The sequence below is a fragment of the Dendroctonus ponderosae genome, unplaced genomic scaffold (genome assembly GCF_020466585.1).
Source record: "Dendroctonus ponderosae isolate FM_Combo_2020 unplaced genomic scaffold, Dpon_F_20191213v2 Dpon_F_20191213_5, whole genome shotgun sequence".
In the NCBI taxonomy this organism is placed as follows: Eukaryota; Metazoa; Arthropoda; class Insecta; order Coleoptera; family Curculionidae; genus Dendroctonus; species Dendroctonus ponderosae.
This window is the reverse complement of record NW_026018715.1, coordinates 2,459,015-2,470,798: the sequence shown is the minus strand read 5'-3', so window position 1 is coordinate 2,470,798 and position 11,784 is coordinate 2,459,015. Positions and strand designations below refer to the sequence as shown.

General features: G+C 38.6%; 1 protein-coding gene across 1 annotated transcript; it reads left to right on the top strand.

Annotated features, from left to right (window-relative positions):
• Positions 1–9,361: 9,361 nt before the first annotated feature.
• LOC109544348 lies at positions 9,362–11,512 on the top strand. The gene is made up of 5 exons (XM_019914464.2): positions 9,362–9,464; positions 9,509–9,675; positions 9,743–10,051; positions 10,617–11,123; positions 11,168–11,512. The coding sequence occupies exons 1-5, from the start codon at positions 9,362–9,364 to the stop codon at positions 11,510–11,512; spliced, it is 1,431 nt and encodes a 476-aa protein (XP_019770023.2).
• Positions 11,513–11,784: the final 272 nt, after the last annotated feature.

The following is an 11,784-nucleotide window of genomic DNA, read 5'->3' as shown; positions in this document are numbered from 1 at the left end:
AGAGTGGTTCCAGGAAGATAGTGGACGACAATCGATGTTTGGGTTCCAAGCACAGAGGAACACGTATTGGACATAACCGAATCAGGGCCTTCCAGGGGCACTCAGAGCACAATAACTGATACTTTTCCAAGCACCAAATAAATACCGAGGGCTACATTCCTACCACATTTGTACGATACACACAGCACAAGGAGATACAAATGGAGCGCGAGTTAATTAACTGAATACGAGAAGCTGCTTGATAAGAGTCGGTAATAAGGAGGCAAACATAGGCACTAGCTTGTTTGGAGTTAACCATTCAAATGTTTGGTGTTGTATGGACTATTTATGTAAACACAGAACCCCACAGAATTCGAGGTTATGAGAACAGGTTGACATTTCGTCAACAAATCTTGTTGAATTTACCGTTTATCCTTGTCAATTTTATTGTCAGTCTGTATAATTTCATGGTTACCGAAGTTTTAAATAATTACGAAGCAACAGGTATTTGCGCAATGTTAATTAGGCAGATCACCTTGAAAAACATTGCTGCCGTATTTGTGACATAGTTTTTTGCAAATTTCTCAGTTTTTAATAACAATTAATTTATTTTACAATTTTTTCTGTACTCCTATAACAGCGTCAGACAACAACTCCAGAGAAATGACGCCAATTTTGAATCACCCTGCATATAAATAAGCTTTATTTCCTATAGAAAAAGGCTATCGACCCAATCGGTCTTTCTGCCCTTGAGTAGTACATATGTGTCTTAGCCTAGCTGTTCCTAAAATTAATTCCTATTCCCAACACTGGTATAAACTAATCAGTGATAAAAAAAATTCCTGGCTTACAAAACAAACAGGTCTTAGTCGTTAGTTCAGTTGCGTTTGTAGGTGTTCTAGTAAAGTATCTGTTGGTGTACGAAAACGGGAATGTTTTGCCTGTCTTGTCAGGCAAAGGGGATTCAGTATGGTCCAGTTGTGGGGGTTGTTTGTCCATTTTGTCTGTAAGTGTATTAGTCTTTCCGAATTTTTGGTCATATTTGTGCGTTTGTATAGTAGTTGGTTGGAAGGGTTGTGCAGTGGGTTTTGGGGGTGCCTTATTCGTGTTATTAGTCTTAGTGCAAGTTGTTCTCGTTGTTTGTACGTATCGTTTTGTCTATTCTGTTCCGTTGGCCATGAGTATATGTCCGTAGTCCAAGAGGAGTCTGCAGATCGCTTTGTATATTTTTGTCGCGGTATTGGTACTAATTCCTTTGTCTTTGTATGTTAGTGATCGAAAGTGTTTTGTTCTTTTTATCGTTTCTGTTCTGATGTTTCGTGTGTGTTTAGTGAATTTGAGTTTGTGGTCGATTGTTATCCCAAGGTTTCTCGTTTGTGTCGTTTGGGCGTCTGCAGTTATTGTAGGGGAGTCAGCGTGGAGTCTGTGGTTCGTGAGCAGAAGTTGGTTTTTTGTCGTGTTTGGTGTTAGACACCATTTATAAAACCATGTCATTGTGTTGTTTGTTAGTGTTTGGAGTCTTTCAGTCGCTTTTTCAGTAGTTTTGTCGTGTACAATAAGTGCCGTGTTGTCAGCGTATTGTAATATGTATATATCATGGCAGTACATACTGTAGAGAAAGGGTGAGAGGGGGGATCCTTGAGGGAGCCCTTGTTCAGGGGAAAAAGAAAAGGAGAGTGTGTTATCAATTCGTACTTGTAGTTGTCTGTTTTCTAATAAGTTTTTTATGGTGTGTAGTAGATATGGTGGTGTGTGGAGTTTGTATAGTTTGTATAGCAAGCCCCTATGCCAGACATGTCCATGAGTAGACAAGCCGACTTTCCGTCAGTTATGTGAGTTGTTTGTATGTTGCTGGTCAAAATAAATAGCGGATGAATAGTCGAGTGATATTGTTTGAAGCCAAATTGGTAGGTTGGTATATGTTTTCCGATAAGTTCTTCGAGTCTCTGTTTTAGTATGTGTTCCAAAACTTTGCACAGCACCGGGAGTAATGTAATAGGTCTGTAGTTTTCCATTTGTGTACAGTCTTTAATTAAATTAAAGTCGCCTATAATTATTGAATATTTATAGAGGCTTGCTTTGGTCAGTATGTTTTGTTCTAAGTTGGAGTGTGGGTGTATGTATGTCAGAAATATGCGTATCAGGTCATTTAGGTAGGGTATCGTAAAATGTATGCAGTCGTTAAAAGAGTGGTTGAGGGAAGGAGGATTTGCTCTTCCAAGTTTAAGTTTTGGTTTCAGGATAACTGCGGCCCCACCCCTGGCATGATTAATGGTATTTCCATGCCTATAGATATACTGTTAATTTCTGTACGTTGGTGTCTGTCCTGGTTTGGTTTAAGTCTCTACAAACAAACAGCACTCTCTGTCGTTTTGTTCTATGTAATTGTAGATAAATGGTTTTTTACTGTTAAGTCCGTTGATGTTAGCGTAAAGCAGTTTCATGTTGAAGTGTCCATATTTGTAATTGTTTGTAATTTTAGTTGTTCTCGGGTTTCGGTATGGGAACTTCTGTTGGGGAGTTACATGTCCATCATTAAAATATACATGTGGGTGCCAAAGAAGACCACCGAGGTGTCAATGTTGAAGTAATCCGCAAATTGCTATTGCATTTTTTTCAGTAGTTTCTCCCTGTTGGTGTTGGAGGTTTGGTTAAGCTGATGTTTGTATTTGTTGATTATATGGTCGTGGATTGTGATGGCTAAGTGAACTGTACTTCCCGTCCTAACCGAAATTGACACATCGGCTGTTCTTTTGTTGAGGCACTTTATTTGTACGTTAGGAATACCCTCGATTGGAGCAGTCGGTCTCTTCGGGCATCGCAGGTTTCATGCCGCATGGTCTTCAGAGTCACAGGCTGCACATTTGATTGGAAGGGGCGACTGGCAGGACACAGTTGGATGGGGTCCCTGGCATCTGCCACATTTTAATGTGTGTTTGCAGTCTTCTCTGCGGTGGTCAAATAAGCCACACCGGTCACAAGGTGCGGGAATAGGTGCTGGTGGTTTGCTCTCGGTTATTTTAAAAATACGCCGAGGAAATGTACGGAGCGTTCATTGATCAATCTCTCGTAGGTGCTTAAGTCCCCTGTGATGAGCCTCATCATCAGTGTTGGCCTGTCGCTTTGACGTGAGATAATGCGCTTGCAAAATCTCACGATAAATTGTTGTTTTTGGAGTTACTGCGTAAACATTGAGTCGGTGATCTCCAAATCGACCCCTGTGGCAACAACTGAATAAGAGGGTAATATTTGTCGGCTTTCGTAGGCTTTGTAAGAGCATAGCAGTCCCCTTTCGATTAGCAGCTGAAGTGCTTTTGTTGCCTTGAGTTCCTCATTGGTTTTTATTACGAAGTCATTCTCTCTCTTGATGATGACATCCTTGTTTCCTTCCCTTACTTTCTCCCATTCTAGGGCCAATTGAATCCTAGAAGATGTGTTGGGTGCTACTACTACGAAGGTGTGTTGGAAGTTGAATCGTTGATGTTGTGGTGGCAATGTTGCTGTTGTTGTTGTTGTTTTTGTTGTTACGGCTGCTTTTGAGGTGGGTGAAAATGGTTGTTGCTGATTTGTTGAAGCCATGGAGGTTTCAGCCCTGTCGGTTGCTGGTTTTTTAGACAAAGGCGTTGGTGTTGGCGGTGAGGTGGGGCTGGATTTTGATGCCCGACCTCTTTTCTTGGATTTCGGTCTCAGGGAGTACCCTTCCTGGGAGGCGTGGTTCGATTCGGACTCCCGCGAACTCCCAGGATCCATGCTTATTAGTTATGAAGCCCTGTATATTGTCCCAAATGCGCTTTAAATTTTACTATCGACGAAACAAAATTTTTCGATTGGAACTCGAGTGGAATGTCCGGATTCCTACCGAGCACGTCCTGTTTGCAGTAAAGCTATCGCAAGACTCAGTTCAATCAATATTGGTTATTAACTCAAAAAGACTTGAAAATCACTATAGAAGATTTATATCGAAGACGCCTAGAATTTTACGAATAGTGCGATTATGCCATAGAAAGTACCAGTATATCCAAGTAAAAAAAGATAAGTTTACCTTTTTTCAAATGGAAAATGGTCTGTGAATCGAATTTGAGGCATCTTTAATGCCTGTTGCTACTATCGTAAAATATATTAGACATTAATATCTACAACTTTTGTATTTAACATTTTTCTCTAATTTTGAAATTCGATTAAAACGGGGTGGCCAAAGTTCATTCACTAACCCTGTAAAAATAGATATTGGAAAATATTGAAGTATTGAAAGGGTTTTACATTTTATTTAACTTAGCAAATTTAACAAATTTAGCTTTGCGGTGAAAATGATACCAAACATTTTTTTTTGGCATAAATCTCCAAATAAAAAAATTGCAATAACGAAGATGCAAAACAGCTCATTTTCGAAATTACTTTCAATGTCCCGAAATCTCACTTATTGAAACATTAAAGGGAATAGCAGTTGTACTGTTTGCATAAAACAAAGAGAACTAGGACGCAACACACACTGTGAAGGGTATGTAGGCAGCCGTCATGTTCCGTTTAGGTTGGCGATAAACCACACAAAAGATAGCAAACTCATTTCAAACACTTACTCTGAATATTAAAGCGGATAACCAAAATGGCTATGCATTTTCGTTAAGTTTTATGTTGGCTGACAAACAAAGACAAATGCTCTTTTATTAAATACCACACTAATTCGATAGGAAATGCAAGTTAAAACTCAACACATTATTTGCAAAAACCCTAGGTTTAAAAATATTATGTAGAGTGTAGAAATCATCTGCAATACGATTTAAACGGGATTATAAAGAGTTATTTATACCGAACGACACGGAAGGATGCGGCTACACTATTTAATTTTTAATAAGGTCCATTTTATGTATAAATGGCGGACCGACGGAAGAACATATTTTATATATTGGGAGCAAGACATTAAAAAAAATATATATATTCCGTTTATGGCTAAAAAAGCTCATGCAGTTTCAAACTCACAGATTGAAATACTTTTAATTTAATATTTTTATATTATTTTTTGAATGTGAGCAATTACCACAATATTGATTGTATGTGAGCTTATCTCTTATTTTGAAACTGCTGATTCTTCTTCTTGAAATTCCGCTGCTATCGGAGATTGGATCATCACCACCACCCGGACACTATTAATCACCCGCCTGAAGAGTTGCGTTCAGTTGGGCGTCCAACAAAACCACTCCTTCAAGTTGCGCAGCCAAGAACCTCTTCTTCCAGTCGTTCTTCTGCCTTTTACTTTTTTTTTATCTTGGATAATTTTACCTTGGATAATAATAAATAAGCTTAAGGATGTTATATCTGTCTCCTCTCATAACATGTTCTAGATATTATAGTTTTCGCCTTTTTATGGTGTTAGTAATTTCTCTGGATTTATTCATTCGGCGTAGTACTTCCTCATTCGAAAGCTTGTCAGCCCATGGTATTCTCAGCGTCCCCCTATAACATCACATTTCAAATGCTTCTATGTTCTTGATGTTTTCTGACTTGAGCGTCCAAGTCTCCATTCCATACAATAGAATGGAGAATATATAACATCTTAGCATTCTCGTTTTCAGTTCTAATATTACATCTCGGCTGCATTATTTCACGCATTTTTATGAAAGCGATGCGAGCTACGTCAAGTCGAAGCTGTTTCAGTTATCCTTGGGCCAAGATATTTGTAGGAGGATATCCATTCCAGGTTGTCGTTATAAGTCTTTATTGATGTTCTATTTTGGCTTGTGTTTTGCTTTTTTGAACTTGCTATGACTTTGGTTTCCTTTAAGTCCATATCCCTTTCAGAAAATGCTTGTTAACTCAACCAGATGTTCTAGGCCTGCCAGACTGTCTGCGACAAAAACGGTATCGTCTGCGTATCGCAAGTTGTTAATTATTTCGCATTTATGACAATACCACCGGATTCTCATAACAGCGCTTCTTCAAAGGTGCCCTCACTATACACATTGACTAATAAGAGAGGCGACAATACACATCCCGGTCTAACACCTCGACATAACTTAATCTCCTCACTCAGATCTTCCCCTACTTGTACTCGTGCTGTTTGGTGCTAATATAGATTGGATATTATTCTTTTTTTTTGCTATCGATAATTTTTATGTTTAGTATCTCTAGAAGTTTTGTATGAAGTAGGTGTACATATCATTATTCATATCTAGGTATATCTGTCTCAATCCGTTCAGTCCGAAGAGCGCTTCTCTTGTTCTCACGCCTTTTCCAAAACCCATTTGAATGTCACTGATGCCTTGTTCTAGTTCCTTATAAATTCCGTTATGTATGATCTTTAAAATATTTTCAAGGTGTGACTCATTAGGGCAATGATTCTGTGGACCGAACAATATCTGGCTTTATTTTTCTTTGGCAGTGTGACGAAAGTTGAGGCTACCCAATCGCTATGGAGTCTTCTCCGATAAGCTTTATTAGGTCAGCAGGTACTTCGTTAGGTTCTGCTTTTCCTGGTTTACAGTTTTTCATTACATGTTTTACTTCTTCCCTTAATATTTATGGGCTAGTATGCTCCATGTCTGGGTTTGCCAGTTCAATTCGATTATTGCTGAAAGGTTCTTGTATATGTTCGGTCCACCTTGCCAGTTTGTACATCGGATCTACAATCAAGTCGGCCGTTCTAGTTTACCAACACTGTCTGGCTGTCGTCTCTGTGCTCTCCCAGGCATTTCTGTTATCTTTTTGTGCATACTGAAATAATAATATTTGACTTGATATGCGTTAACCTCTCGATATTCATCAAGTAACCATTTTTTCTTCGCCTGCCTCACTTTACTTCTGATGTCATTGTTTATGATCTTATAGATTTGCACATATTTGTTCTTATATTGACCTCATATAATCATCACGTACATTATCTCCTGTTTTCATCCATTCCTTTTTCTTTCCCTTTATGCATTTCGATTCTGCATTTCGTATATTTTTCAGCACTTTTTTTACGTTTTGCCGTTGTTGCTCTATAGTGATATTGTAATTATCATCGTTCAATCAAGTCGTTTAATTCAGTCGTTCGTTTTCAGTCATTCAGTCATCGGTTCGCTTAATTTGTCGTTTATGTTATTCTCAAAATTCTTGTGTACTACATTGTCCTTCAGTCTTCTAGGGTCCATATGTTCCTTGGTTGTTTCCGAACGCTGTTTTTCATTCACATTCAGTTAAATGACATGACAATTTGACTGAGCTTAACTTCTACCAATGAATTTCATTCTATGCATGTTGGGTTTCTATTTCCGTTATTTATTACGAAATGTTGAAAACCAGCACTACGATTGCACGCTTTTCTTTGCACACTAATAAATCAAAATAAATTGCACATCAGCTCATTTATTCAAACTGCTTCAATGACTTCTAGAAAAAGATCTACTAATTAATCTTCGACAAAAATTATTTTTAGTATAGGATTAAACAAATTGATTACATTGACATGATTAAGCAATTGATGACACTTTTGAGTATGTTTTACCGAAGAACATTTCAAAAATGGAATGTATTTGGACCCTCTCAAAACTGAACTTAAAGTAGCCTATATTGAATATGGATGAACGGAACCCAATCAAGTGGAACTCTGACGCGATCTAAGCTTAAAATGGGACGTGCATAATTTGAATGTTATTTACATTTTCTGGAGACTGATGCTTTGAGTGACCGAAAAAGTTAATTAAAAGTCAAGTGATTACGTCAAAGACGTGACACTAAATTAGAGATTAAAAATGTATGAGGAAATACAAAGACATAACTTTGAATTATTAAGTGTTGACAAGTTCTACATTTTATCAACTTATATCCTTATACAAGTGATCGATGTAATAATAAGGAATTTTTTGCTCGAGTCAAAAGTCACTGAAATACAGACTAACCTAGTTATTGTCAGATAATTGTTAAATGATATGAATGAAAAAATATCCTTTCTAAACGAATGAAGCCGAAAAGCAATGTTTTTGTTATTGATATCCGGCTCTAAATGAAGGGATATTTTATTTCAACTGCAACGTTCTGGAAGATCTATTTCTGCGTTATTAGTGCGTAATAATTGACAGAACAATAAGCAACAGAAGGTTCCTCTCCCTTCCCTCTCTGTTCTACCTACAGTTTACTGATAAATCCATAACAAATGGCTCATTTTATAATTGCAGCTATTGAGAGTTTGAAGTTAGTGATCTCTTCATTAATTTACCAAATCTGATGAAATGAGATGATAAACATGCTGTCCGTCAATACATATTTTCGTTCTTTTTTCTATGACTATCCATTCAATTATTGTCACTTCATAATAATTATATAATTGCTATTGTTATGCCGGTTTTACACTACAAACTTTTGCACAATTTATGGATCCATAAATTTATTTAAGGGCTCCAAATATGGTGTAAAGCGAGGTTTAATGTGTTTTCAAACCAAATTGAACCACTTATTGTGGACTTAAGGCTCGTACAAAATTATTGTTTAATTGGAAACACTTTCTTGTTGTTTCTGACGCTATTTTCTAATGGTCAGCCTATTTTTTTCTTTCTATTTTGTTTCAGATGTTGGACACATGTGTTGTGCGTAATAATTCTCCTCACTAACAATACTCCTGGCCGTGGCCTCTGAGTGGCCTCTCCAATCCTATTCAATGGGTCAGGCCATGGCCTCTGAGTTTCCGGTGCCGCCGTCTCCAGCGAAGTTTTTGGCTTGGAGAAGTTGTAGGGTCTCCGTTTTTTACTTGGAGAAGTTGCAGGGTCTCCTTTTTAGCTTCCGTCCATGGGCCATCTTCCTTCTTACGGGTTCTTACATCCCTTGGTGTTTTATGCGCGCTTAAGATCTTTGCGAGCCTGGCTGAATCCGACAGCTAGTCCACCTCGCCGCAGAATTTTTGCCAACTTCCTCGTTTGGATCTTCGCAGTTCCCTCTTAAAGTTTCTCCTGGCTTTGAGGTAGAGCTCCCAGTTTTCATCGTGGTTTTACCTTGCGGCTGGGTAAAAGGCCCTCCTAGCTTCCTGTTTGAGGAGTTGAAGGGCATTACTCCACCATGGTTTGAGGTTCCCGCCGCCCTGTGTTGACACGATATCTGGAAGGCTCAAGAATATAAGATGGAAAGGAAAGAAGGCTCATTGAGTCTTCTTATCTCCCGTTATAACTTCTCTCTTATGTTTCTTCTTTCTTACTAACCGTTCTTATGTTATTTTTGAGATACATAATACCTGTAAGCTATAGAGTAATCCCTTTCCTTTAAATTCCTAAATTCGCCTAAATAAGCGAATACCAACAAAAACCAAAGGCCCTCAGTCCCCAGCAGCCGGAAAGTTTCCTACAAAGGCAGCTGTAGCCAGAATGGAACGGCGGAGGGTGCGAAGAATAACTGGAAGAAATTAGGCTGCCACACAAAGATGAACATTGCTACGTACAATATTAGATCAATAGCGACAGAAGACAGAACTGAAGAATTGGAAGCGGAAATAGGAAAAATCAAATGGGACGTGATTGGCATAAGTGAGACCAGGAAAAGAGGCAAATGATACCTAAGCTCAAATCAGGTCATAAGCTCTATTATAAGGAACGCGAAAACTCCAGTCCGGGAGGCGAAGGCATACTGATACACAAGAGACTACCAGACAACGTAAGAATGCTTAAAGCTATATTCGAAAAAGTAATATACGTAACAATCCAAATTAATAAACAGGAAACACTAAAGATAATTCAGGTATATGCTCCCACAAGCACTTCTGAAGACGAGGAGGTCAGCAAATTCTACGGGGATATCTCGGAAGGAATGCGCAACAATTTATTGTCATCACAACATCACATCACAAGTTTTAGTAATCGGCGACTTCAACTGCAAGATTGGAGGCCAAGCAGACCCAGGGGAAAAATACGTAGGCAAACACGGGCTGGGAAAAAGAAATCCCAGAGGCTCAATGATGGTAGACTTTCTGGAAGAAGAACATCTCTATAACGCTAACACCTTATTCCAAAAAAACCCCAACCGCAAATGGACCTGGGCAAGCCCAGACAGGAGAACTTTCAACCAGATCGACTACATTCTCACGAAGAACATCCAAATAGTACAAAACGTAGAGGTATTTAATAGATTTGATACAGGAAGTGACCATCGTCTGGTGAGGGCAAGGATAAGCATCAACCAAAAACTACAACGATGTAAAAAAAATCAAAAAGTTGAAATACGAACAGATTGACAGAGAGAAACTCCAACATAACCCAAATTAATTCCAAACATTCCTGGGAAATAGATTTGAAGAGCAGAGATTGAGTAATTATGACATAAACGAAGCAAACAAAACGATCACTAGAACCCTAAACCAAGCAGCGAAAGCGTATATAGAAACTAAAACTAAAACATAAAATAAACTAAGCACAAAAACACTAAACATGCTAGATAAAAGACGACAACTTATAGCAAATAACAAAAGATCATCAGTAGAATACGCCAAAACAAATAAAATCGCCAGAAAAAAGGGCAAAGGAGGACGTCAGAAAACACAGTGTTCGAATAGCACAGAAGGTACTGGAACAACACAATGGGACGAAAGTGTTCAGAAGACTAGCGACAAACACAAAGAAAGAAATCGTCAGAATCAAAGACAAAACAGGACAAAGAATTGAAGGAAGATACGAAATTATAAGAACGGTACAAGAATTCTACGCAGACCTATACGAGACGAGAGTACCGACATATCCGAGCAAGACCAGGAAGTGAAACTCACGAACGTCAACTCGGAAGACATACCTGAGATTACAGAAGACGAGATCAGATCAGCATTACATCACATAAAGAATGGGAAAGCAGCGGGCGAAGAGGGGATACTAACGGAGATGTTAACACAAGGTGGCGATATACTAGTAGAACAACTAGAAATATTGTTCAATAAATGCCTGGAAAATGAGGACATACCACAGGACTGGACAAACGCCCTCGTGATAATCATCCACAAAAAGGGAGACACCGAGAACCTAGAAAACTACAGACATATCAGCCTGCTATCCAAAATATATAAATTATTCTCGAAAATAATAACTACCCGTCTCACACCAAAGCTAGACCATTATCATCCAAAAGAGCAGGCTAGGTTTAGGAAGGGCTACAGCACGACAGAATACCTGCAAACCATGAGAACACTAATCGAAAAGGCTGTGCAATACAATATACCTTTATGGCGAGCATTCATTGATTTTAGAAAGGCTTTCGACACAGTGGAAATATGGGCACTACAGGAATTAGCCTAATTAACAACATTTACCGAAACGCTACTCTACAAATCCAGCTACACAAACAATCCGACAAAGTGGCAATTAATAGAGAAGTGCGTCAAGGAGATCCTTTGTCACCCAAGCTCTTCACACTAGTTTTAGAAGACGCACTAAAAAAAATCGACCTCCAAGACAGAGGCATCAATATCAATGGCGAAAAACTTAACCACTTAATGTTTGCAGGCGACATAGTAGTAGTAGCCGAAAGCAGAGAAGAACTTGTCACACTTATCGAAGACATCTACAGAGCCACGAAGCGCAGAGGCCTATGAATCAACTTTGACAAAACGAAGTACATGACATCAAAAGTAGATGACGAACGAGAAATTACTCTAGGAGACAACAGAATCAACAGAAGGTAACTGCATACAAATACCTAAGACAAACACTAACTATAGGCAAGGCTAATACAGAACTCGAAATACATAAGAGAATACGGCAAACCTGGGCGGCATATGCCAAAATCAAAGACATCTTAAATATGCACATACCCTTAAACCTCAAAACCGAATTATACAACCAGTGTATCCTACCAGTAACTTCT